The sequence below is a fragment of the Stegostoma tigrinum genome, chromosome 23 (assembly GCF_030684315.1).
Source record: "Stegostoma tigrinum isolate sSteTig4 chromosome 23, sSteTig4.hap1, whole genome shotgun sequence".
NCBI lineage: Eukaryota > Metazoa > Chordata > Chondrichthyes > Orectolobiformes > Stegostomatidae > Stegostoma > Stegostoma tigrinum.
Window position 1 is genome coordinate 4,744,967 of NC_081376.1, and position 27,880 is coordinate 4,772,846.

The 27,880-nt window shown below is 43.1% G+C and overlaps 1 protein-coding gene and 1 long non-coding RNA gene across 4 annotated transcripts in view; one reads left to right on the forward strand and one right to left on the reverse strand.

Moving 5' to 3' along the window:
* The window catches only part of LOC132210893 (uncharacterized), a 297,035-nt gene that overhangs the window by 180,006 nt on the left and 89,149 nt on the right, over window positions 1-27,880 (forward strand). The window lies entirely within an intron of this gene.
* Window positions 1-27,880, reverse strand: part of LOC125462404 (uncharacterized) — a 347,507-nt gene that overhangs the window by 151,337 nt on the left and 168,290 nt on the right. Inside the window, exons 26-30 of the mRNA XM_059653886.1 lie at window positions 19,056-19,189; window positions 12,956-13,114; window positions 11,148-11,328; window positions 7,198-7,409; window positions 1,447-1,635 (exon numbers count right to left, since the gene is read on the reverse strand). Of these exons, the coding sequence (XP_059509869.1) occupies window positions 1,447-1,635; window positions 7,198-7,409; window positions 11,148-11,328; window positions 12,956-13,114; window positions 19,056-19,189 (875 nt within the window). The remainder of the gene's footprint in view (window positions 1-1,446; window positions 1,636-7,197; window positions 7,410-11,147; window positions 11,329-12,955; window positions 13,115-19,055; window positions 19,190-27,880) is intronic.

The window sequence follows — 27,880 nt, forward strand, 5'->3', positions numbered from 1 at the left end:
GATCTTGAGTGGGTAGTTAGAAGTATCAATTTGGGTACTGAGTGAGAGTTCCTTGATTAGCCCAGATTAACAGCCCCAGTCAGGGAGTCCTGGCTGACAGATAGAAACAGGAGTCTCAGTGATCTTTCTCACTCTAGGGACTAACTCTGTGCTAGATGATCAGAGTCCATGTACTGTGCACATGTAAATAAAAGGCAGTTTGGTGAAGAAACACTGGCCTTGCTGGAATTATTTCAAGTTGCAATCAGTTTTAAAATTGGCCATTATTTTGCTTTACATCCTCTCCAGCACTATTACATCCCTCCTATAACGTGGATTCCGGAACTGCCTACAATATCGTGTATTTCTGGAATTCACATTATAGGAGGCATGCAGTAGCACTGAGAGGAGACACAGGAGATTTCTCAGGATACTGCCAGGACTGGAGAGTTTCAGTTATGAAGAGGAATTGAACAGACTGGGGTTGTTTTCCTTAGAACAGAGGGGATTGAAAGGAGACATGATTGAGATATATAAAATATCAGGAGGCATCAACTGAGTACGCAGGAAGAAACTTTGCCCCTCAATGAAGGGATCAATGACCAGGGAGCATAGATTTCAGGTAGGGGGCAGGAGGTTTAAAAGTAATGTGACAGAAAATGTTTTCACAGGAGAAGTGATGGCCTAGTGGTATTATCGCTGAACTATTAATCCAGAGACCCAGGGAACCTTCTGGGAACCTGGGTTCAAATCATGTCATGGCAGATGGTGGGATTTGAATACATTAAAAAAATCTGGAATTAAGAGACTAATGATGACCGTGAATCCATTGTTGATTGTGGGAAAAACCCGTCTGGTTCACTCATGTCCTTTAGGGGAACAAACCGCCATCCTTACCTGGTCTGGCCGAGATGTGGCTCTGACCCATAGCAATGTGGTTGATTTTTAACTGCCCTCTGGGCAATTGGGGATGGGCAATAAATGCTGTCTGGCCAGCAGTGCCCTCATTCGGTGAATGAATTAAAACAAAAACAGAGGGTGGTGGGTCTCCGGAATCTTAGGCTGGTAGACTGTTTCTGACCAGCGTAGACTCAATAGGTCGAAGGGTCTTTTTCTGCGCTGTAACCCTTTATGACTCTCTTTATTTCAAATATTCAACATAGGATTTTAGTAAGTGACCTTATCGGTTTGTACCAACTAATTACATAGAAAATGGTCACTCGAGCACTTAAGAGGGCACAGACTTTATCTATCAAGTATAGTTTTTGAACTGTCACCAGGAGTTGTCCTCCATTCAGACACTGGTTAATATTCAAAATAGGCTTCCAGGCAGAGTAGAAGATAAAGAACCATCGAAGGAATAACTTGCTCCTAGTCCCTATGTTAGATGTGAAGATACATCGCACATGTAGATAGGCATCACCACACTGGGCTGCATTTCCCAATCCACAAACTTGGAGACCTCACCTCCTCTCTGCTTGTGTAGTTAGCCGTGAAATTAAATTCCTTCTTCTGATGCTTTAGCCAAAACGAGGCAGATTTCAGTTTCTCTTTACTTTCCACAAGGATTTTGTTCTTAATGGGATGGTTCCAAAGGGAGACAATCTCACTGTGGCTCCTGAATGAACTCTCTGTAATGTGCCCAAAAGTCGATGCCTAAAAAAAATGCAAAACACTGTGATTAAGCGCATCCTTTTAACCATAACTACTGTTACATCTCAGTTTAATTCTCCCTTGTCCCATCATCTGTTTTGAGATTGAAATAAGAATTAATGTTTAATATCCAGAAGGGAAAAAAAAAGGATGCGTAGTTAAATGAGATAAGTTGTAGAGCTGGATGAACACAGCAGGCCAAGTAGCAGAGGAGCAGGAAAGCTGACGTTTCAGGCCTAGACCCTGATGAAGGGTCTAGGTCTGAAACGTCAGCTTTCCTGCTCCTCTGATGCTGCTTGGCCTGCTGTGTTCATCCAGCTCTACACGTCGTTATCTCAGACTCTCCAGCATCTGCAATTCCTACTATCTCTGTGTAGTTAAATGATTTAGTTACAGAGAATCTCTCAATTTTTGAATGTTTAAGCATCAGAATAAATTGTTCTTTCCTTCAAATCAATCTTAGTTCTTTTACTCGTTGAAACAGCTGCAACATTACCAAAAAATCCACTCCCACATCTTTAGCATTCACATGTATTCACTTAACAGTTTCACAATTTAAATTTGCATTTCATTTTAAAGTAAAATGAACTGGAACAGACTGTAACTTCTGATAAATCTTTCATTCAGAGTTAAAGTTTCTCAACAGATGCTGCCAGACCTGCTGAGCTTTTCCAGCAACTTTGTTTTTTGTTTCTGATTTACGGCAGGAAACTAAAATGTGTTGTTCCTTTAAGAGATTTGTGCCTTTTTAAAAAAAAATCTCTGCCTGTGAGCAGCAGCTGAAGTTGCTAGTGCAAAGAGTCTCAAAAAGTGAAACAGGCATATCAAAGCCTTACGGGTGGCAGGCAAAACAGCAATATTGTTTTGATGTTGTGGCAATGAGATTGAATTTGGTCGAATAATTCAAGCAAAGCACTAGAAACAGAAAGCGAATCGAATTTAAATCTGATGGTGTTGACAACTTGAAACCAATCATAAGAATTTGATTATGTCATTACAGATTTGTAAGGCAAGGGCATTTGGAAAATTCCAAGAGAGACATCTGCCACCTCCCAGCGTTAGTACCATTCAGATCTCAGAGAAAGCCCATTGAATTCATCAAAGTCACCACCGCATTTTAACTCAAAGTCTGCATTGAAGAAATTACAGAGATGAAACACCCCTGACAGCAGAATTAAGGTGGAATAAAGGTGTTTTTGAAGAGAGTGGAGATGGCAGAATATTCCAGGAGACAGTCTGTGTGAACGTGGAGAGATTAAGTTGTAATATATTGCTTCTTATTAATTGGGTTTATATTAGTGGGAACAAAAACAGAAGTTGCTGGTAAAGCTCCTAACCTTGAGGAAGGGTCACTGGACCTGAAACATTAACTCTGATTTTTTTTCTCTTTACAGATGCTGCCAGACCTGTTGAGCTATTCCAGCAACTTCTGTTTTTGTTCCTAATTTACAGCATCCACAATTCTTTCAGTTTTTATATTAGTGGGGCTTGTTTTTATTTAAACAGCACTCCAGTAGAATTTAGACCAACTGGGGAGTAGTTGGCAGTCTAAGGGGGGCAATTGTTGGTTTGTTAATAATTTTGTAGCTGGGGTTGTGAGTCAGGTTATTGACTCGCTCACCGAGCTGGCTTGTTCACATTCAGACGATTCGACACCTTGCTAGGTGACATAATCAGTGATGCCTCCGATGAAGCGATGCTATCCTACTCCTCTTGGAATTTATACTGTCTGGTCTGTTATGGTGAGTAGTGTCATTTTCGGTTTGATCTGTATGGTGTATAAAATTATGAGCGGCATGGGCCAGATGAAGAGAAAGCAGTTGTTTCTCTCAGGTGTAAAGTCAATAACAAGGCGGCACACTTAGAAGGTGAAGGCAGGAAATTTAGGGAGGAGTTGAGGGAAATCTTTCACACAGAGGATGATAAGGGTGTGGAATATATTACATGGGAGGGTAACCTCACAACCTTTAAATAGTATCAGAGATCATAGGAACCGCAGATGCTGGAGAATCTGAGGTAACAAGGTGTAGAGCTGGATGGACACAGCAGGCCAAGCAGCATCAGAGGAACAGGAAAGTTGACGTTTCTACCTTCTGTAGAAAGGTCTAGGCTTGAAACGTCAGTTTTCCTGCTCCTCTGATGCTGCTTGGCCTGCTGTGTCCATCCAGCTCTATACCTTGTTACCTTTAAATAGTACTTGAATGAGCATTTGAAATGTTATAACGTAAAGCTATGGGCCAAGTGCTGGAAAGTGGGACTTGTATAGATATAGTCTAGTTGCGGCAATACAGGCTGAATGGCCTGAAGGGCCTCTGTGTTGGTAGTGACAGTCACTCACTAATGAGTATGATTGTCCACTGAGGAAATGCCACGTCACTGCTCGTGGGTTCAATGGATCTTTGTGTGGCTGATGAGCCCAATCCTAGAGCGCCGTCTCTGACCACACTTCTGGGAGGTGGAACTGGCTCCTTGGCCTTCAGATTGTCCGCCTTCCTTTCTCCGGTTCCTTTCCTCTATCTGTCATCTGGTGTTCTCAAAGAATTGCGACTGTTCAGACAGAAAGTTCCTCCAAGTCTGTTTCTCCTGAACGAGGGTCTCCCATGCATTGGCTTTTATGTTGCATTTCTTGAGGGAAGCCTTCGGGGAGACTTTGAAACACTTCCTTTGCCCTTCTCTCAGTCAAGTGACATTTTTTATAAGCTGGGCAAAGTTGATTTGCTTTCACAGTCAGAACCTGGGAGCCCTAAGAGTGTGTCTGGTCCAGTGGAGTTGGTTTCAGATGATCATGGCCTTGATGCTGGAGCTGTTAGCTGCTTCAAGAATACTGCTGTTAGTATGTCTGTCCTCCTAGCTGATGCAAAGAATCCACCTCAAACAGCAATGATTGTACTGCTCAAGTGTCTTGAGATGGCAGCTATACATAGTCAAAGTATTGGAGCCACATAGACAAGTCAGAATGATGACTGCCTTATACATAAGGATCTTGGCATCAGCACAGATATCATGGTCATCGTAGACTTATCCTTAGGCATCCGAAGACGGGGTTCACACAATGGATGCCATGTTGAAAATCCGGATTGATGTCAGCCTTAGACGCGAGGTAGCTTCCCAGGTAGGGGGAATATTCCACATTTTGGAGACGTCTCTGTTGATCTAAGTGGACGGATGGACCGGAATTTGACCTGGCACGGGTTAGTAAAAGGCACTGTTCGCTACTGTTTCACCCTCCTGTTAGCTCCTACAAACATTCCGCCGTCGTTCTCTGGCAGTTGGTTGGACAGGGCAAGTTGCTCTGAACTAACCAACAAAAGAAGCAAGTGTTTCTGAAACCTGTGTCAGCCACATACTTCCTTAACCAAATCAGATGACAGAATTATTAATGAGCACCACAAGAAGTGTAATTCAATGTCAAAACAATCACAGAAAATGAATCAACGAGGGGGAAAGAAAATAGAATTGAGGGAAAAAGAGAGACAGAAAGAAAAACTGTCTCTGCAGGAATGAGGTTCCACACTTGTAAATGATGATTTTCACTATGCCACTGTAGGTTAATGAGTAACTCACTTGACTGATTATTTGACAAAGATTATGATTTATGATATCATTAACCTACAGTGGCATAGGCGTTTTCTAACTTTGGTGCAGTAAGTGCATAGATATAGGTGAGGCAAAACAACCTTATATTGTTCAGTATATTTGAAATGGTGAATTAATGGCAGAGGTATCATTATTATGCAGTGTCTGGGTGAGCAGAGCATTACCATCAACAACTTCCTCATTTACCTGAAAACAGCAAATGCTGGGGATCACAGCAAGCCAGACAGATCCATGGAGAGACAGTAAGCTAACATTCTCAAGTCTAGATGACTCTTCATCAGAGCTGAAGTGAAATGTGGAGGGGAACAGTATGTTTGTTACTGGAGTCGGGTGGGTGGGGGTGGGTTGGGGTGTAGAGTTCTGCTACACACCCCCCAAATATAGCATAAATGCTGTCCACTCCACACCTCACTTCAGGTATGAAACGTCATCTAGTCTCAATGTTAGCTTGCTATCTCTCCATGGATGTTGTCTGACCTGCCGTGATCGCCAGCGTTTCTTGTTTTCAGAACAGATTCCAGCATCTGCAGTAATTTACTCCTTCCTCAATTACCTGTTTAGGTGCATATGTGACTGATGGATGTTGCTGTGTGATTTTAACATTAAGACCTGTTCACTTCACTGCTATTGCTACTGTAAGGTCTAGTTCATTATATTGATAGATTCAAGGAACAGGAGACCCCCACTATGCCAAGTTAGTTCTATATAATACTTACCACCAGAGGGTAGGATTTCAGGGAAATGTGGGAACATGGGCAAGAAGAGTGTCTGATAAGTCATAATCATACTGAATGGGGGAAGCAGGCTAAAGGGGTCAAACAGCAACTCCCGTTACTATTTCTAATGGTATTATCCTTAAATAATTCTTGAATCAATTTCTTTATAAGGCTTCAAGGCCTGTCGATTCCAATGTGGTTTCAAACAGTGAGAACCCAGTGGTGACAAGTTCAATACATTTCTACTGATATGGAATTAACCAGTTCTTGGGTGTTGTTTATTATTTCTAAAACATGGTAAAATGGTGTCACAGAGTAATTTAATTGGCCTAATAATCCAGATGCCCTGGCTCATGCTTTGTGGACATGAGTTTAATTCTCCATTGTATATGAACTGGTGGAATTTAATTTAATTAAGTCACTTAATTGGTAATGTTGACCAATCAATTCAAAGCCCCATTTTCAACATTATGGGCTTACCATTGACCAGAAACTGAGATGGATTAGTCATGGCTCTAAGAGTAGGTCAGGGACTAAGTATCTGGTAGCAAGTAACTCACTTCCAGACTCTCCAAAGTCTGTCCACCATCCACAAGGCACAAGTAGGGAGTGTGGTGGAACACTCCCCACTTGCCTGGATGAGTGCAGTTCAAACAACACTCAGGAAGTTTGACACCATCCAGGTCAAAACAGCTGGCTTGATTGGCTCCAAATCCACAAATATTCACTCGTTCCATCCCCACTGACATTCAGAAGCAGCAGTCTGCACTGTACAAGTTCAACATATTTCTTAGGCAGCACTTTCCCAGACTTAGATCACTACCATCTAGAAGGTCAAGAGAAGCAGACACATGGAAACACCACCCTCTGCAAGTCTCCGTCCAAGCTGCTCCCCAACCTGACTCGGAAATATACTGCCGCCCCTTCACTGTCATTGGGTGAAAATCCTGGAACTCCCTCCCTCATGGCATTGTGGGTCCATCTACAGCTCATGGACTGTACTGGTTCAAGGCAGCAGCTCACCACCAATTTCTGAAGGACAACTGTGAACAGGTAATAAATGCTGGCCCAGCCAGTGATATCCACATCCCACAGGTGAATTAAAAAAAAACAACGCTGGACTTGCTATCAATGCTTATATACCATAAACAAAATAAAAATAAAGTGCTTCAGAAGGGAAAGCCAGTACATATACAGAATAATAGGTACATGAATTGTAAAGGCCGAGAAGGGAGGGTAGAGCATTACTGACCTTTAAGTAAGTGGTGCTGGGTGTGTGAATATGGATCCTTCCTTCCATTTTATTGCCTTTGTTTTTATAGTACGTGTAGATGACCAAATTCTTCACAGATACGGCTTTTGCTGCTGTTATTTCCACACTTGCTTGGTAAGCACGAATGTGAGGCTGATTCAGCTTATGCAAAGTATGAAGGTACAGCCAAGGCGTATCTAGCTTCAATGAACCTTATCAGAAATTAGGAGAAAAAGTTTTACAAATGACTGTTGACAAATGAACACCAGGCTATCTCATACTTAAATACATTGTGGTGCAGGGTCTATAATCTGTCACCCTGTATTCAACAAGTAAATGAGGCAGTATTTTAATAGGTACAGTTTTTAATCTGTTCACTTTTTCTCCAAACGTTTTAAGTATCAGCCCAGATCTACATCTTTTCTGTACATCCCTCTTGCCCAGCTCTTCATCTTGCTGCTTTGGGTACATCTCCAGTTCCCAGTTATTTTTCCTCTGTTAATAAATTTCTCCTCCTGCTGGCCCACAAGTAAACCTTTCTAAGACGATTATGATACAAGGACCCATTGACTAGAGACTGGTGGTCATGGCTGGGCCTAAGGTTACATTATCAAACATGTCACAGTGAAACCAATGCTATGCAACACAACCGGTAAAATTAAGCCCTCATATCAAGGGGCCAATGGCCTCCTTGTGCCTGACTTTGATCTGGTACAAACAGTGGACTCAGGGAATGTGAAGTGTAAATCTATCAGCATCTGACCACTTCGCCCCCTGTACTTTCACAGAATCCCTACAGCACTAGCCCATCAAGTCTACACCAACCCTCTGAAGAGAATGCCACACAATCCTCGTAACACTGCAGTTTCCACAGCCGGTCCATCTAATCCATATATCTTTGGATAACCCACGCAGACACAGGGGGAATATACAAACTCCGCACAGACAGTTGCCTGAGGCTGGAATTGAATCTGGGTCCTTGGTGCTGTGAGACAGCAGTGCTAACCACTGAGCCACCATGCCACCTTCTGTTCCCAGATGGTGGACAATGCTCACTCTAAATTCTCATCTGTTTGTTGCATAGCATGGTCCCTTTAACATTGTCCTATGTACCTACATGCTGACATCTTAAAGAGACCCTTTCTTGCGTGTGGTCAGTTTGTCCTATGATGGGGCATATCCTGGGTTGCAGCATGTTGACGGTGACAGCTCTTTGATATTATGGGCTGGTGAGTGCTTCGGGTAGAGGAATATAGAACATAGAACATAGAACATTACAGCACAGTACAGGCCCTTCGGCCCTCGATGTTGTGCCGACCTGTCATACTGATCTGAAGCCCATCTAACCGACACTATTCCATGTACGTCCATATGCTTGTCCAATGACAACTTAAATGTACCTAAAGTTGGCGAATCTACAACCATTGCAGGCAAAGCGTTCCATTCTCTTACTACTCTGAGTAAAGAAACTACCTCTGACATCTGTCCTATATCTTTCACCCCTCAATTTAAAGCTATGCCCCCTTGTGCTCGCCGTCACCATCCTAGGAAAAAGGCTCTACCTATCCACTCTATCTCAGCCTGATTATTTTATATGTTTCAATTAAGTCACCTCTCAACCTTCTTCTCGCTAATGAAAACAGCCTCAAGTCCCTCAGCCTTTCCTCATATGACCTTCCCTCCATACCAGGCAACATCCTAGTAAATCTCCTCTGCACCCTTTCCAAAGCTTCCACATCCTTCTTATAATGTGGTGACCAGAACTATACACAATACTCCAAGTGCGGCCACACCAGAGTTTTGTACAGCTTCACCATAACCTCTTGGTTCTGGAACTCGATCCCTCTATTAATAAAAGCTAAAACACTGTATGCCTTCTTAACAGCCCTGTCAACCTGGGTGGCAACTTTCAGTGATCTGTGTACATGGACACCGAGATCTCTCTGCTCATCTACACTGCTAAGAATCTTACCATTAGCCCTGTACTTTGCCTTCCGGTTATTCCTACCAAAGTGCATCACTTCACACTTGTCTGCATTAAACTCCATTTGCCAGCTCTCAGCCCAGCTCTGCAGCTTATCTGTGTCTCTCTGCAACCTACAGCATCCTTCATCACTATCCACAACTCCACCGACCTTAGTGTCGTCTGCAAATTTACTAACCCATCCTTCTACGCCCTCATCCAGGTCATTTATAAAAATGACAAACAGCAGTGGACCCAACACCGACCCTTGCGATACACCACTAGTAACTGGTCTCCAGGATGAACATTTCCCATCAACTACCACCCTCTGTCTTCTTTCAGGAAAGCCAGCAAGAATATCTATAACATTTAGTACTCCACAGGACATATGGCACAAAAACAGGCCATTTGGCCCAACCAGTCCTTGTTGGTGTTTTATCATCATAGAATGCAACAGTGTGGAAATGGGCAACACCGGTACACCGACCCTCAGAGCATCCCACCCAGACCCATCTCGCATAACCTACCTAATCTACACATTCCTGAACACTACAGGCAATTTAGCACGGCCAATCCACTTCACTTTCACATCTTTGGACTGTGGGAGGAAACCAGAGCACCCGGAGAAAATCCAAGTGGACATGGGGCAAACTCCACACAGTCACCCGAGGGTAGAATTGAACCAGGGTTCCTGGTGCTGTGAGGCAGCAGTGCTAACCACTGAGCCACCGTGCCGCCCTTGTGCATCCTTCTTTTCCTTATTCTCCCCTTTCCCTCATAGAAAGGGAAGCTAGACAACGGGCTATGTTTCTATACTACTTGCTTCAATCAGTCCTAGGGGTAACTGGTGCCATATCTTCAAATCTTCGGGCGACAAAGTTTCCCCATGAGATTTCTGGATTGCTATCGTATAAAGTTGGTCTCCAAGTTCCAATAAATAAAGCCTCTCCTTTGTATCCATTCTATCAAAACCCTTCATGAATTTCGAGATCCTTTTTCGGTCATCCCCTCAACCTTGTTTTCTCACGAAAGAGACCAATTTGCCAATCCATTCTGGAAGTGACTGCATACCCCTTTCTGGTATCATCCTTACACCTTCCGTGGTTTTGACATCTTATTTTTCCACAAGAGAGCTCACAAAATGAACTAAAGACGGAATCATTGCAAACTCAGGAACACTAAGAAAAGGAATGATCTAAATTAGAATTAAAATCCCTACAGTGTGGAAACAGACCCCTCGGCCCAACAAGTCCACACTGAACCTCACAGCATCCCACCCAAACCCATCCCCTATAACCCACCTAATCTACACCTACTGAACATTACAGGCAATTTAGCATGGCCAATCCACCTACCCTGCACATCTTTGGACTGTGGGAGGAAACCGGAGCACCTGGAGGAAACCCACGCAGACACAGGGAGAACATGCAAACTCCACACAGACTGTCATCCGAGGCTGGAATTGAACCCAGATCCCTGGCACTGTGAGGCAGCAGTGCCAACCACTGAGCCACCGTTTGCAATTGGTTAATGAAATGTTACCCCAGTGTTGTGGGTCAGTTAATTTGCACAGCATTTTTCAATTTTCTTGTTACTATTCTTTCAGCTAGAGCAGAATTTACTGCAAATCAAACAAAGCCAATATTGTGAAGAAGATAACATTCTCAGATTTCACCAGTGAAGATGGTCCATTTCATCCATTTCTCCAATTTTGTCACATTTTCCCCATTTTGATACCCCTTCTATGAGACCATCAGTGTGAAAACATCTGTTCCTAAGTCCCTGTCCAAATCAGATATCACTGCACCAAAATTATTTGGCTCACTGAGTCATTTTCAGAGAATCTGAAATCCAAAATGTATCAATATTTGAAGTACTTGGACTAAAAAAAACTCAAAGAAAAATCTAAAACAAACTGGAAAAAGTTCTGATCATTAACTTGAAGGGCAATATGCCAATAAAATGCATTGCTGCTAAATCTTCCTACCTTCCCACTTCTTTAGGTTAGGTTTTGATGTATCCTTCCACTGAATTCCTGCCTGGAATGGGATCTTGTCATTGTACAGCACTTTGGCATGTGTGTTGCTTTCAGTGTAGCCCTCCAGAGAATGAGAATGCTGCAGTTGTGTCTTGTAGTTAATTTGCTTCTCTGGAATTTGCAAGGTGAACTGGATAATGGTAAAGTAGTTTGAAGCTATTAAATTAGCACTTAAGGAACAGGAGACATTGGCACTTAAAAAGCAATTCATCAATTAGTAACCAGTTGAAAAGACTGACATCGGTCTTAACAAACTCACTTGTTTGTACAGAACTTGCTGTAAAACAAAACAGACAGACTATCCAAGCATTTTGTCCTGCACTTGTCAGGACACAACTGCAAGAATACCAAATTACAAAAGGTACAACAATTTATACTGCATAATATGAAGGCTCTGATCGGTTGGTCAGTGGACTCCGATTGATAGGGGAGTTGCCATGGAGAATGTGCCAGGGAATAATAAAAAGACGAGCTTTTGTTTAAATTCATCTGGGGAAGGTTGACTCTGTTAGGCCCTAGTGTTGCTATGGGGTACGCACAGGGCTGAGATTTTGTGTTTCTTCATTGTGAAGAATCTTCTCTTTTTGTATTTCTCATAATAATCTTAAATTGTTGAACTGTCGTTTACCCATCTCATCAATACTCTTCAATATGTACAGTAATGGGGCATTGAAACTATTTAGGGTAGAGAATTCCATTGTTTTGTAATCTTGGGTGGGATGGTGTAGTTTCTTTTCCCACCTTCGACCTAAATGTTTGGCACCTTATACTGAGAGATTTTCCTTTCGTGTGTTGGATTCCCTGACGATCAGAAACAACCATCCAACTCTGTCCTTCTGAGGCTTGTATATCTCTCAAGATTGCCTGTCATTCTTCTATACATCAAAGAACATAGGCTCAAGTTACTTCAGGACAGGTAGTTAGCTGAGATTCTATTTCATTTCACAAGTCACATTTTAATTAACTCACCGTCTGTTTCCTCAATGCCTCTATAAGGCACATGTCAGGAGAATGATGGAATACTCCCCACTTGACTGGATGACTGCAGCCCCATCAACACTCAAGAAACTTAATACTCTGCTGGATCAAGCAGCCTTGATTGGCACCACATCCTCAATCATCTACTCCCTCCACCAGCGATGACAGTAGCAGCAGTGTGTGATGCACTGCAGAAATTCACCAAGGCTCCTTTGAAACCTGCAACCCACCATCTAGAAGCACAGGGCAGCAGATATATGGGAACACAACCACCTGCAAGTTCCCCGCCAAGCCACTCATCATCCTGAGCTGGGAATACGTCACCTTCCCTTCATTGTCACTGGGTTAAAATCCTGGAACTCCCTCTCAAAAGTGTCCTTTCACCCCCAAGAACTGTGATGGTTCAAGAAGGCAACTTAACAAACACCTTTTCAAGGGCATCTAGGGATGGGCAATAAATGCTAACGACACCCATGTCCCACAAACAAATAACTTTTTAAAAGGCATTAACTGAATTCTACTACGAATAAACAATAAATGGAAAGAAACAAACCTTTGAACTATTTGTGAATGATGGCTCACTCGAGGATAAAACAAGACCAGGATCTTGGGTTAAAGAATCTGGACGTTGATATTCCGCTTGAGGTGATGGGTGAAAGACATGTTTGAAGAAACAAAAACAAGCTGGCTAATGCCAGCTACGCCTTTCTTTATAAATGTAACAAACCCCTCTGAAATCCCAATTTCCTGTTTGAAAAGATTCATGCCGATGTTCTCACCTCCATGAAGTAGTTTGTTAGACTTGGGCTGGAGTCATTCTTGAAGAGCTGTGTGATAAAAATCTTCTTCCTGTTATTAATCTCATCCCAGTGCTTTCCGTAGTTGATTGCAAGCTGCGTGTGCGTCCGTGACTCACTCTCCTCATGTTGTAGGTGAAGCTGTCAGGGTGCACAGACATTCATGTTTCAGTACAATACAGCAGAGGAGCTCTTGTGGAGCAGTGGGTGCTGCCCTGCCTCTGAGCGATCATCTCTGGGTTCCAGTCCCACTCCAGGACTTGACGGCCATGCAAGGTGTGTTTGTAATGAGGCAAAATGGGTTTCATATCAGGAAACCACAAGTGCTTCCAACACACACCTGTGGGGGGGCAGTGAGGTGCAGGAGAAATTCCTGGTTAGCCACGTGATAGAGAGAGCATCGGACGCTCCACCATCACTGTTCACAGTTCCAGGCCACAATGTGTCTGTGGAGGTGGATTGGACTCCATCACGAGGCCATTCAGCCCATTGAGCCTGCTCTGCCGCTCCACTGACCAGTGGCCTCACTCCAAATGACTGCTTATGGTTTATTTCCCCTGATACCTTTATTTAATGAAAATAATTGTCTATCTCAGATTTAAATTAACCAACTTGAATTAGCACTGATAGCCTTTTGAAGAAGAGTTCCAAACCTCTTCTACTCTGTGTGCCAGTGCTTTCTAACATCTCTCTTGATTGGCCAGGCTTCAGTCTTAGCCTATGCCCCCCCAACATTGTAGAAATCTTCAACCAGTGGAAATAGTTTATTTACCATCATTCCCTGTTAATAAACTGAAGACCTTGGCTAGATCATCCCTTAACCTTCTAAATTCTAGAGAATTAAGTCCCATTTATATATCTTGTCTCCTTATAACTTAATTTGAAGTCCAACTATCACCTTTGTAAACCTGCACTGAACTCCCTCCAGGGCCAAAGAATCCCTTCTACAGTATACTGCCCAGGTCTGCTCACATCACTAAGACAGGACTGACTAGGGGTTTGTATAACTCCAGCATAATGTCCGTATCCTTACACTCCAGCCCTTTGGATGCAAAGGCCATCGATCCATTAGCCTTCTTGATCAATTCCTGCACCTGTTTGTGGCATGTTAAAGAGCTATGCAAATTGAACATCCAAATTTCATAGGCCATCCACTGTATTTATCTTTTTGCTTTCTAAAAAGTACCTGATTATCCTTTTGGCAATCCAAAAAATCTGTCTGCCACAGCTTTGCCCATTCACCTAATCTATGAATGTTCTGTTGTAATTTTATGCTGTCAGCAACACTGTCTACAATACTGCCCAATTTTGTCTTGTCAGTATTTTTGTATATTTGACTTTTTATCCCATTAACCAAGTTGTTAATAAATATTGTGAGCAATTGAGCACAGTACAGATTACTGTGGGCCACTACCAGTCACATCCTGGCAATTTGAGAACTTACCCATCATTCCAATGCTGTTTCCTGCTATTTGACTGATTTCCTACCTATGTCAGCAAGTTGACCTCTCTTCCACGGGCCTCCACCTCAGCAAACAGTCTCTTACGTGGGACTTTATCAAAAACCTTCTGACAGTCCATATAAACAACATCCATTGACTTACCTCTGTCAACTACCCTTACCACCTCTTTAATAAACTCTGAGGTTTGTCAGGCATGACCAAGCCTTCATGATTCCATGCTGATTCTCCTTGTAGCTACCCTATCCTTGATTATAGACTCCAACAATGTCCCCAACACAGATGCTAACCTAACTAGTCTGTAACTCTCTGGTTTCCCTCTGCCACCATTTGTAAAGAGCGGAGTGACTAGAACAAATTTCCAATCCAGAGATACAACACCTGAAGATTATTATTAGGGTATCGGCAATGTACTCTCCTACCTCCTTTAATACCCATGGATGAAAATCATCACCCTCAACAACTTCTCCTTTAATTCCTCCCACTTCCTACAGACAAAGGGGGTGGCCGTGGGTACCCACATGGGCCCAAGCTATGCCTGCCTCTTTGTAGGGTACGTGGAACAATCCCTCTTCCAAAGCTACACTGGCCCTATACCCCACCTCTTCCTCCGTTACATCGATGACTGTTTCGGCGCTGCCTCGTGTTCCCACGAGGAGCTCGAACAGTTCATTCACTTCACCAATACCTTCCACCCCAACCTTAAGTTTACTTGGACCATCTCTGACACCTCTCTCTCCTTCCTGGACCTCTGTGTCTCCATCCCTGGCAAGCACCTAGAAAACAATATCTATTTAAACCTACCGACTCCTACAACTACCTGGAATATTCCTCCTCTCACCCACCTTCCTGTAAAAATGCCATCCCCATTCCTAATTCCTTCGCCTCCACTGCATCTGCTCCCAAGATGAGGCATTCCACTCCCAAACATCCCAGATGTCCTCTTTTTTTCAAAAACCGCAACTTCCCCTCCACAGTGATCAAAAATGCCCTAGACCATGTCTCCCGCAACTCATCCCTCACACCTCCATTCGCAATAATAACCAAAACAGAAACCCCCTCGTCCTCACGTACCACCCGACCAACCTGCAGATCCAACGCATCATCCTCCGACACTTCTGCCATCTGCAATCCGACCCCACCGCAAAAGACATTTTCCCCTCCCCACTCTTATCTGCTTTCCAGAGGGACCACTCTCTCCATGACTCCCTTGTCCACTCCACACTCCCATCCAACCCCACCCCCCTTGGCACTTTTCCCTGCAACTGAAGAAAGTGCTACATCTGCCCCTATACCTCCCCCCTCACCCCGATCCGAGGCCCGAGGAAGACACCCTCCAATGTTCCTCAATTATTTTATGTAATTATACAGTTTCCTACTTTACTGTAGACAGTCCTTGCCCCATCCTATTAAGGTCTGCCTTATTCAAATCCAAAATACTAGTGTCTGATCTTTGCTTACCTCTCACGTGACATATTACGGTCTCTATTTGACAAATGCTCATGAACAACCAGGCCACTAACTAAATCAAGTGCATTGCTCATTACTGGATCCAATACTAAATCCAATAAGACCCCTTGTTGCAACCATGACATACTGCCGTCGGAAATTATCCCAAACACAATCTAGAAATTCAAAAACATTCTGGCAAGTGCTGTCTGTCTCTCTCAATCTAGGTTAATATTAAAATCCCCTGTTCATACTACTCTGCCTTTGCAACACAATTGTTTAATTTCACCATTTATATAATCTAGCTCTTCTGAGCTGTGACCAGATGGTCCATATATGACACCTATCATGCTTTTAGTTCCTTTATGGTTCCGCAGCTCCACCCATAAGATCTCCACCCCGGCGCTTTCCCCTCATTACATCCTCCCTCACCACAGAACAGACTCTGTTTCTAATCAGTAGTACTACTCCACCCCCTCTGCTGATTTCTCTATCCCTCGTGTAACTTTATCACCTGGTATGTTTAGTTCCCAGTACTGGCTGTCCTGTCGCTGGGACAAAATCATGGAGCCCCCTCTCTGACAGCACCGTGGGTCTACCTACGCTCCAGGGATTGCAGTTGTTCAAGAAGGCAACACACCACCAGCTTCTCAAGGGCAACTAGGTGACAGTCAATAAATGTTGGTTCAGCCAGAGATACCAACATCCCATTCACAAATTTAGGAAAAAAACCTTGCCAGGACTGTATGGTGTAGGTTTTGATTGATTTAACATGTTTTGCAGTTTAGAAACAGTGTTTCAGCTTTCAAGCATACTGTCTTGCAATTTTTTTTTGGTTCTCCCAATCTCCCCCCCCCACCCCCACACAGTTTCAGCAGGACGCCAGAGAATCTCCTTGTGAAATTACAGCTCTGCACTCTCCTGTGACTTTAGCTTGGCTTTTAAGGACAGGGCAATGACCATACGACCCGTGACTAAGTCCTGTAGCTGGCGTACGTGGCAAAGGGCTCTGATGGGTTTCCCTGAGTCTCTCTTGATGGAAGGGGTCAGGTCACAGATGCAGTTGATAACACTGTGCCCAGGGATCCATCTTGTGTCGAAACCTCAAAATGTGACAAATCCCCATATAGTTCTGCAATTTACTGGGCAAGTGTAGCTCTCAGCAGATTTGAAGTTTTCCTGTACCCCTCAGCCCAAATTTCTTTGCACGGTGCATTGCTAAAAATACGAGCTGATAAAGCACATGCAGGGAGACAGAATTTTGAAGACCAGAGGGAACAAGAGAGTATCTCCTTAACCAACGTGATGGAAGCATAGAAATCAAGAGAGAAAGGACTGAGAAGGAGGGTTCATTCATTGTTAAGGAGAGAGAGAGAGAAAGAGAGAGAAACAGACAAAAGAAATGGAGAAAAAAATTACAATTCCAAATTTGGCATTCTACAAGTCTCCAATGATACAAGAATGAGGATTTTGACAATTACATTTGCTCACTATGTGGTCCACATGAGGCTTGATCGTTGATCTTTTACAATTATCACATCGAAAAAAGTAGTGTGTTGAGTGTGTGGTTAATGTGCAAATGCAGCAATTTTATGGGAATCATCGGGAAGCTTGGAGCAAGAACGAAGCAAGCGATGGCACCGCTCAAGTTGTTCAGCAGCCTTGTGGTGATTCACATTTCATGGGATAAAATTTTTTAATGGTGTTGCCATTTACACATCGTTATGATTTTAGAAACTACCGGCTTGGCTCAATAATAGCAATTTGACCTGATCTTAATGTGTAGAGCGCGGCTGACTTCTTTGGAAGTCTTCTAACCCAGTTGCTTGTTTGGTCCATTTGTTGCGAACAAAACAGAACCATACCAAAACTTCAGCAGAGGAAGAGACCATTCAGCCCCTCACATCTATGTTGGCTGAATAAGCCACTCCTAACCACTCATTCTAATCCCACTTCTCTAACCCATGATGTAAGACCTTGCACATTACAGTGTAGCAGATGCTGGTCTAGGTGCCTTCTAAATGAGTTGAGAATATCTACCCCAAACACCAACTAGGCACCAAATTCCAGAGACCCTCCAGATGAAAAACTTTTCCTCATGTTGCCTCTATTCCTTCTACTGGTCATACTCAATTTGTTCTGTCAACTGATCTCTCCACTGGGGGGAAACAGGGCTTCCTTGTTCACCATGCTCAAGATCCTCCTTATTTTGTACATCTTGATTAAGTCTCTCCTCTGTTCTAAGGACAACAATCCGAGAGAATTCCTCAACAATAATAAACTTCTATCCCCAGCACATGTCTGGCAACAGAGACTGCCTGCTCTGTGAAAACAAGAGTCAGAAGATCGAGCCGCCCCAGTACTTCCAGTGCAACTGCTCCACTTGTTTAACATTTTAACAGCTTAATTCATCATGTTATAGATCACAGAATCGCTATAGTGTGGAAGCAGGCCATTTGGCCTATTGAGTTCACACCAACCCTCTGAAGAGCATCCCATCCAGACGCAAACACCCCACCCTATCCTTATAACCCTGCATTTCCTGCAGCTGACCCATCTAATCTGAATACCTCTGAAAAACACAGGGCAATTTAGTATGGCTGATCCACCTAACCTGCACAACTCTGGACTGTGGGAGGAGACGGGAGCACCCAGAGGAAACCCATGCAGGCACGGAACTGCAGACAATCTCTGAAGGAGGGCTAATGCAGGTCAGACTGACGGTAAATCTGGGATATTAGAGTTGTATCCATGCATGCATTCTGGATCAGACAGCCCACTCGATTTCGCACTGATCCTCCGACCAGCATCTGACCCGGAACCATCCCCCTACCCTAACCCTGTAATCCAGCACTTCCCATGGCTAATCCACCTAGCCTGCACATCCCTGGGCGCTATGGGAAAGTTAGCATGATCAATCCACCTAACCTGTACATCTTTGGACTGTGGGAGGAAACCGGAGCACATGGAGGAAACCCAAGCAGATACAGGGAGAATGTGCAAACTCTGCACGGTCACTCTCCCGAAGCCTGAATCGAACCAGAGTCCCTGGTGCTGTAAGGCAGCAGTGCCAATCACAGAGTCACCATGCCGCTCCAAACCACCATGCTGCCACTATCCCATTCCTTTAACATCTTAACAGCTAAATTTTCAGAGCAGGCCAAGCAGGATACCTTGTGGTTATAGGATGTAATCTGGGTACAGTGAAATTCATGTTGTACTTGGAGTTTGTGTGTTTCCATAGGGCTCGTCTCTCTCTTCATCTTCTGAGCCATGTTGCACTCATGCCGAAGATTCAGAGCATCATCTTGGAAAAACGGAAAGAAATAAATACATGTCTTAGTAAGAGTGTAAAAAAGAATTGAGTCTTCTACACTGAGGAGTTTCATTTGAACAGAAGTTTAACTTTCACTGGATACAGGCATATTTTCAAACTTCTGTTGGAAGTTTTCATGTCTACAGTACAGACTTACATATTCATATTACAAACACAAAGTGGCAGGAGTAGGCCAGTTGACCCTTCGTGCCTGGTCGATACGATCATGGCTGATCCGATTACTCTGCATTCTGATTATGTGGGCGGCACGGTAGCTCAGTGGTTCACACTGCTGCCTCACAACGCCAGGGACCCAGGTTCAATTCCACCCTCAGGCGATGATCTGTGTGGAGTTTGTACATTCTCACCGTGTCTGCGTAGGTGGACTGGTTGTGCTAAACTGCCCATAGTATCTTAGTGGGTTAGCCTATGGAAATGTAGTGCTACAGGAATAGGGTGCCTGGGGAGCGGTGTTGATGCTCTTTGGAGGGTCAGTGGGGAGAAATGGGTCAAATGACCTGCTTCCACACTGTAGGGATTCTACGATTCTAACTTAGATCAAGAGCTGCTTGTATATACCTCAAGACAGAGTCAGGCAGCAGAGGCAATCCAGGTTTGGAGAGTTGGGGACATGTCAAACCCTGTAATAAAAGTGATGAAGCATTGGGCAAAATAAAGACATTAAAGGAAAGATACTGGATTGGGTAGACCTCTGTTGACTGGAGTTTAGAAGAATGAGAAGGGATCTCACAGAAACCAATAAAATCCTACAGAACTGGAATGGGATAATGTATGTTCCAAATGACCAGAGAGTCTAAAACCACGTTGTGTGGGGGTGGGGGGGGGGGCGGTGTCCGATTCTAAGGATGTGGGGTAGGCCGCTCAGAGAATCATATAATTATTGCAGTGCAGAAGAAAAACATTGGGCCCATCATTCCTGCACTGGTCCTGTATCTAAAGTTAATCTCCCACCTTTTTCTCATATTCCTGCATACCATGTCTGTCCTAAAGGAAAATCCCACACCCCCTTGAAAGGTTCAATTGAACTTACCTCCATCAAATTTTCAGGCAGTGCATTCCAGACCCTAACTAGTCGCTGTGTGAGAAAGCATCTTCTCACATCAACTACAGCATTGAGTTGGTAGCATTCTCTGCCACTGAAAGGGCTTAATGACAAAACATTGGATGTTTTCCAGGAGTTAGATATAACTCTTAGGGCTGTAGGGATCAAATTGTGTGGGGAGAAAGTGGGAACAGGATACTGAGTCAACACAGTGTGGAGCTGGAGGAACACAGCAGGTCAGGCAGCATCAGAGGAGCAGGAAAGTTCACATTTCGGGTTTACACCCTTCATCAGTTCTCCTGGGTACAGAATTGGAAGATCAGCCATGATCATACTGAATGACAGAGCAGACTCAACGGGCCCGAATGACCTACTTCTGCTCCAATTTTCTGAGTTTCAATGAGGATTTTGGTCTAACAGGGAAATTTTTCAGGTCACCTTTATTAAAGCCGCATAACCGAGGGAATCTCCCATTAAAGCCCATGAGAATGCCCATGAGGCTGCAAAGAGGCAAGAATTCTCCATTTCAACTACAAAACATGTGAAAAACTTCTAGGTTATCAGCCCAGTCTGGGAGAAATAGCATGACTGAAAAATTAAAATCTTTGAGGTGATGAAATAACAATTCTGCTAGGAAGCCGTGGCAATTACAAATTGGCAAAGAGATTCAATTTCTAAGATGGGCCAAATAGAACACAATCTTAAGATATCTGCAAGAAAAACAACTCTTGAAGTGTACAATAATTTGTAAACTGGATGCTAAGTCAGAAGCTTAACAAATAGATAAACCTGTAGAAAATTAAGAATATTGCAGATGATGTCCCAGTTTGCCATAGTGTAAAAGAAGCAATAGATGCATTTAAGGAGATACTGAAACCCTTCAACAATTATTTCAACTTCAAAGCTAATAAAATTTTTGAAAGAGCAATGGTTAACAGAAGAATGCAGGGAATCTATAGATAACTTAGTTAATGATCTCTCCAGGCTGGTGGAGAGATATGGGGAAATAAGGAGCCCAGACCAAACACTTTGGCAACTTGAAATATATATCAATGGGCATGTCACAAATTTCAATTTAGATACTGGAGCTAGTTTCACAATATTATCACATTAGTACAAAAGCAGAAGTTGCTGGAAAAGCTCAGCAGATCTGGCAGCATCTATGAAGAGAAAGTCAGAGTTAAAGTTTTGGGGCCAGTGACCCCTCCTCGGAACAGTTTCAGATCTGAAACACTAACTCGGATTTTTTCTTCACAGGTGCTGCCAGACATGCTGAGCTTTTCCACCAACTCCTGTTTTTGTTCCTGATTTACACAGTCGGCAGTTCTTCCAGTTTTTAATCACATAAGTCCGTCTTGTTTGAAAGCATACTATTACAGAAGTACAATTACATGGCCAGGAGCATAGCAATTAGTATTAAAGCTGTGCTACAAGCAACTCTCCAAATAAGTGAACACCATATGCTAGAAAACCTCCACAACCAGGAATTTAGACTCCTGAGCTGAAAGGAATATATTGGCCTCAATCTCATTCACAAAGCAGAAGTGGTTAAATCACAAAAGGTAAACGAATACCGGGTTGAAGATATGCTACGTGCAACTCCATGGCAACTATCACTAAGACAAAATCAGCAATGCCCAAAGTGTAGGCTGCTGCTAAGAAAGGAATTGTCTGCTCTAGCAGGGAAACATTCTCTATGAAAGAAATCCAAACAAATCCAGTTCAGGGAGAACTATTGACTTGGACCATCAGGAAGCTGGTCTCAAACAAGTATCCCCTACTCAACAAACTACCAAGCTTCCAAGTCCAAAGAGAACAGTGATACCTCCAGATTATCTGAATTTGTAAAGTCAAAGATTTGGGACAGATAAATGTAATTTTATAACAAATGTATAACAATAATAGTTCTGAGAAAAAAATTGCTTATTACACGTTGGATATGGTTCTGAAAGGCTACATACTGCTCGAGTGCTAGGATCACCAGCTCCTGTGATGGTATCATGAGGACTTGGATTTAGGGAGAAGGCAACTTAGGATCTTTAAGGAGTTAGAGAGAAGAACTGGTCCCCCTTTCACCTCAGTACTAATGTATAGAATATCTTTGCAACCTGTATGTTGTTGTAGAGATGCAATAAGCATATTCTGTTTATTATAGGAGACTATTATCATTAGAATGGGAAGTGGCTTTGCCAATCCACATTAAATCATACGGGACTCTGGGAAATGCACACCCAGGGCATTTTGGTGACAGCACTTTCAGTATGCTGTTGATCATCAGCACAACACCCTGCACCCAGCATGTTGCAGGCCTCTAACCCCATCTGTGCTCACTACCTTATTTTATTCCCCAATAGGCCACCACTAACTGACTTTTTTTTTAATAACAATGATCACTTAAATAGTTACTATAACTAAAGCGTTTCTCTGGATTTATGAGCTGAATTAAATTCCACCAGCTGCTGTGGTGAGATTTGAACCTGTCCCCCCAGAACATTAGTCTGAGCCCCTGGATTACTAATCCAGTGACATTATCACTATCCCTCCTGAGGCTGATAAAGCTAGCATGTTTGGGGTAATCCCTTTCCCCTTTTGTGAGCAGGGGTCTAATATTTGCATTTCTCCCTCTTTTCCCTAGCATCACTCAAAGGTTTGGAACATGATAGATAGATCCTCTTCCTCTATCCGCCCTTACTGTCCTTGATGCAACTCATCCAGATATAGATGACGTTTCTACTTTAAGGACTGCCGACTTTTAGGTATCTCATCTTATCTGCTAAAATAATGGTGGAATTGGGAATGGTGGGGGTCACCGGTTGGGACACTATTGCAGCTGCAGTCAAGTTAAAGATGGCATCCACTGCCATATTTCTGGTCCATTTACATTACACAGTACCTCATAGTCAACTACTCTGCACACCTAAACCCTGCAAGATCATATGTACATAACAGTTCTTAAGGAGCTTGGGCCTACAGCACAAAAATTCAACAACGTCACTGAGAATTCCTGGTACGTAAAATGGTACTCTTTAAAAAGGTTATGAGAATCCCCAAGTCACTGCGCAGGACAGTTATCAGAATGATTGTACACGCATGGGATTTTAGCTACAAAGTTAGGTTGGAGAAGATGGGTTGTCACTTTCAGAGCACGGGCATTTTGGTAGGAGGTTATGTACAAGATTAAAGCACAGTTTTATACACGAAGAAATGTTCTGTCCATTAGCTCCTGAAGGAAAATGGTTTAAAGTTTTGGGCAAGGTTTTGAGTTTAGTGAGAAATTTTGTCTGGATTACTGCTCAGTGACCATAATTAAGGTCTAGCTTCAATGTTTTGCTTCTCCTCCCCCGAAAATCAGTCAATTGGTCAACACTTGGCGTGTAGGAGTTGCAGACAGAACGTGTGTGGAGACGTTCCCCATCATGACTCAGCTCCTCGAGAGGAGAACAGGAAACATGAAGGAACAGAGGGTGGATGAGGACAATGTTAAAACAGCCAAAAGCTGCCACAATTTTTGCTGAAACATCTGCTTTAAATTGGAGTGTGTTTTAAGAGAAAATAAACTAACAACAAGGGGCTTGGATGTTAGTTTTATTCTCCACTGGATATCCTGATCAGGACAACTTTAGGTTCAGTCTATCACAGAAACCAGGATCCTGTTGTTACATCTCTGTCACCCCACGCCAGAGTATCATGCAATATCACTGAGACATGATATGCACAATCTCCACCATGCTTCAATACTAATGAGTGAGAAATTTCTAGTAATCAATGTAGAGCAGCAAAGTTGAGATGAATTTCCTGATCCAGCTCGCATTCAACTGCATGTCACATAGGAGAAATTGGGCAGAATTTAAGCAGATAAAGAGGAGATAAAAGTTGGCAACCCTTAAAATACAAAGATCATTTACACCTGGATGAGTTGAATTAAGGAAAGCAAGGACAGATAGATGAAGAGGATCTGGCTATCATGTTCCAGACCTTCTTGGAGTGGCAATGGTGGTTCAGTGGTTAGCAATGGTGCCTCAGCAGGTTCAATCCAGGCTCAGGGTACTGTCTGTGTGGAGTCTACACATTCTCCCCATGTCTGTGTGGATTTCCTCCGGGTGCTCCAGTTTCCTCCTACTGTTCAAAGATGTGCAGGTTAGGTTGGTTGGCCATTGGAAATGCAGGCTTACAGGGATGGGGTAGGGGGTGGATCTAGGTGGGATGCTCTTCGGTGGGTTGGTGTGCTTCCATACTGCAAGGATTCCATGACTGGAGAAGTGCAAACAATCCACCCCTGCTCACAAAAGTGGAAAAGGATAATCCTGATCGCTCTAGCTCTATCACTCTCAGGTGGGGTTGTTGTATTGTCACTGGATTAACAATCCAGAGGCTCAGACTAATGTTGTGGGAGACACAAGTTCAAATCCCGTCATAGCAACTGGTGGAATTTAATTCAGCTCATAAAGCTGGAGATATGAAATTAGTGTCGGTTACAGTAACTATGACAATGATCATTTTTGTAAAAAATTGTCATTTAGTGATGGCCTTTGGGGGAGGAAATCTGGTTTGCTTCACATGTAACTCCAGGCCAACACCAACATGATTAACGTTTAACTGCCCTCTGCAATAGTCCAGCAAGCCACTCCGTTCAAGGGAAATTAGGGAGGAGCAATAAATACCAGCAACACCAACATCCCACGAATGACTACATAAGTCATCCATGGTCATCTCTACAGAGACAAGAATCTGGGCCAACATTAACTGTCACTTAGAAAAATACGGATTTATAAGTGAAAGCCAGCATGGATTTGATGAAGGTAAATTGGGCTTGAAGAATTTACAGGATTCATGAGGCTGGAGAAGTTGGAAATTATATACTTAGGGCTTTCAAAAGCTTTTTGATCAAGTGTCACTTCATGGAAAAAGCAGCAGCATTGATTACAAGAATCAGACAGCGACATCTTTCATCCACATTGTCTCAGGGACAAAAGCAGAGAGAAGTGGTTAACAGAGACAGTAGGAACTGCAGATGCTGGAGAATCCGAGATAACAAAGTGTGGAGTTGGATGAACACAGCTGGCCAAGCAGCATCTTAGGAGCACAAAGGCTGACTTTTCGAGCATTGACCCTTCAGAAAAACCTTTTCTGATGAAGAGTCTAGGGCTGAAATGTCAGCTTTTTTGCTCTGTCAGATTTGAGGTGATTATCTCCAGGGAGGCTGCTGCTCTTTTGATGTCTATTAATGCCCTTAAATTGGAGATAAGGTTTGAAGGTGAGATCAGACTCACAGATTGAGTGAAAATTGAGGAGAATCATAACAAGTTTCAAAGGGATGAAACTGGTATATAGGCAGACACATAGCAAATGAATTTTAATGCAGAGAAATACTAAGTGACTTATTCATAAAGTGCATTATTAGAAACAAAATGAAGCAATTTGTTGGAAGCCTTGATCAAACATTTGGGTATATCCCTCAAGACTTTGATGGCGGCAGAACACAATGAGAAGACTGTTACTAATGTAGATGATCATGGAGTTATACTAAACCTTAATAAAACACTTCCCAAACTGAATTGCTGTGCACAATGCTGAACACCAAACTTTGCAAAGGTTTTCAAAGTCCTGGAGAGGTGACAGAGGAGTTTTAATGATCAATCTTTTTGGTTACATCCTCAAAACACCTCTCACTCTAACAGGAACATAATGCTCCTGAACACTTGTTATCTCACTTTTGAAAGCCTCTTTATTTGTGAACAGTCTACTCCAACCAACTCTCGAAAGTTCCTGTCTCATACTGTCGAAATTTGCTTTATTTCTGTGAAGTATTTTAACTTTTATACAAGGCCTATCTTTTTCCATAACTATTTTAAAACTAATAGGATTATGATCACTGGTCCCCAAGTGCTTCCCCCAACACTTGTTACTTGCCCTGCCTTATTTCCCACAAGAAGGTCAAGTTTTGTTCCTTCTCTAACAGGTACAGGTACATATTGTTAAAGAAATTTTCTTGTACACACTCGAGAAATTCCTCACCATTCAAGCCCCTAACACTATGGCAGTTTCAGTCTATGTCTGGAATGTTAAAATCACCTACCATAAACACCGTATTACTCTTACTTATATCTACATATTTGTTCCTCAATTTCCTGCTGACTATTGGCGCCTTATAATGCAATCCTATCAAAGTGACGATCCCTTTCTCATTTCTGACTTGCACCCACATAGTTTCACTGAACGATCTCTCAGAAGTATCCTCTCTAAGTATAGCAGCAATGTTTTCCTTAATCAAAAACACCACCTGCCCTCTCTCGTCTCACTTTCTATCCTAAATATCACATATAAACCCCAAAACTCTGAGCACCCTCTCTCAGCCCCATTTCTGAAATAGCTATGATATTCCAATCTCATGGTCCCATACATGCCTTGAATTCTTCTGCCTGGCCTGTAAGGCCATTTGTATTAAAATAAATGCAGTTTAATTCTTCAGAGTTATCTCTGACTTATTCTTTCCTGTCATTTCTAATTAACTTGCCTTTATATTCTCACTAGTACATGGAATCCTCACCCCTCTCTCAGCTAGTTTAAAGGCTCCCAAACAGAACTAGCAAATCTCCCTGCCAGAATATTGGTTCCCTTCCGGTTCAGATGAGGTCAGTCCCATTTGAACAGATCTTTTCTGTCCAGAGGAGATCCCAATGATCCAAAAATCTGAATCCTTACCCACTGTACCATCTCGTTAGGTACTAGTTAATTGCCTTATCTTCTCATTCCTATCCTCACTAGCACAGGGAACCAGGAGTAATCCAGAGATTATTACCTTTGAGGTTTTGCTTTTTAACCTTCTACCTAACTTCCTCTATTCACTCTGCAAAGCCTCAACCCTTCCCTTAATTATGTCATTCTTACCAATGCGTACACCAGCCTCCGCTTCTCACTGTCCCCTTTGACAATATACTGCAACGCTTTTGAGATGACCTTGACCCTGGCACCAGAAAGCAACATATCATCCTGACTTCATGCTCACAGCCGCAGAATCTGCGGTATGTGCTCCTGACAGGACAGTCTCCTATAACAATTACTCTTGAATCCTGACAAACCCCTCTTCACAAGATTCATTCTGGTTACCAGAGATAACAAGGTGTAGAGCTGGATGAACACAGCAGGCTAAGCAGCATCAGAGGAGCAGGAAGGCTTAAATTTTGGGCCTAGACCCTTCTTCAGAAATGTGGGAGGGGAAGGGTTTCTAAAATAAATAGGGAGAGAGGGGGAGGCGGATAGAAGAAGGATAGAGGAGAGGATAGGTGGAGACGAAGCGCAGAGGCGGAGGCGATGGAAAAACTGCTCAACGTCCAAGTGTGAGCGGAATTTTTTGACGTGTGGGTGGAGGGGGACAAAGAAGACCCCTTTACTGAGGATTGACTATTCATCCTCAGTAAGGGGAGGTCTGGGGGGATGATGAAGACTTGGCAGGGCTGGGTGCCGCTCTCTCCTATGGAGTTGCTGGCTGGCCTCTTCTATTTTCCTCCGACAGACTATCCCACTCAACAGTACCCAAAAAGGTGAGAGGAGAAAGATTTAAAAAGGATCTGAGGGGGACGTTTTCACACAGAGGGTGGTTTGTATGTGGAATGCCCTGC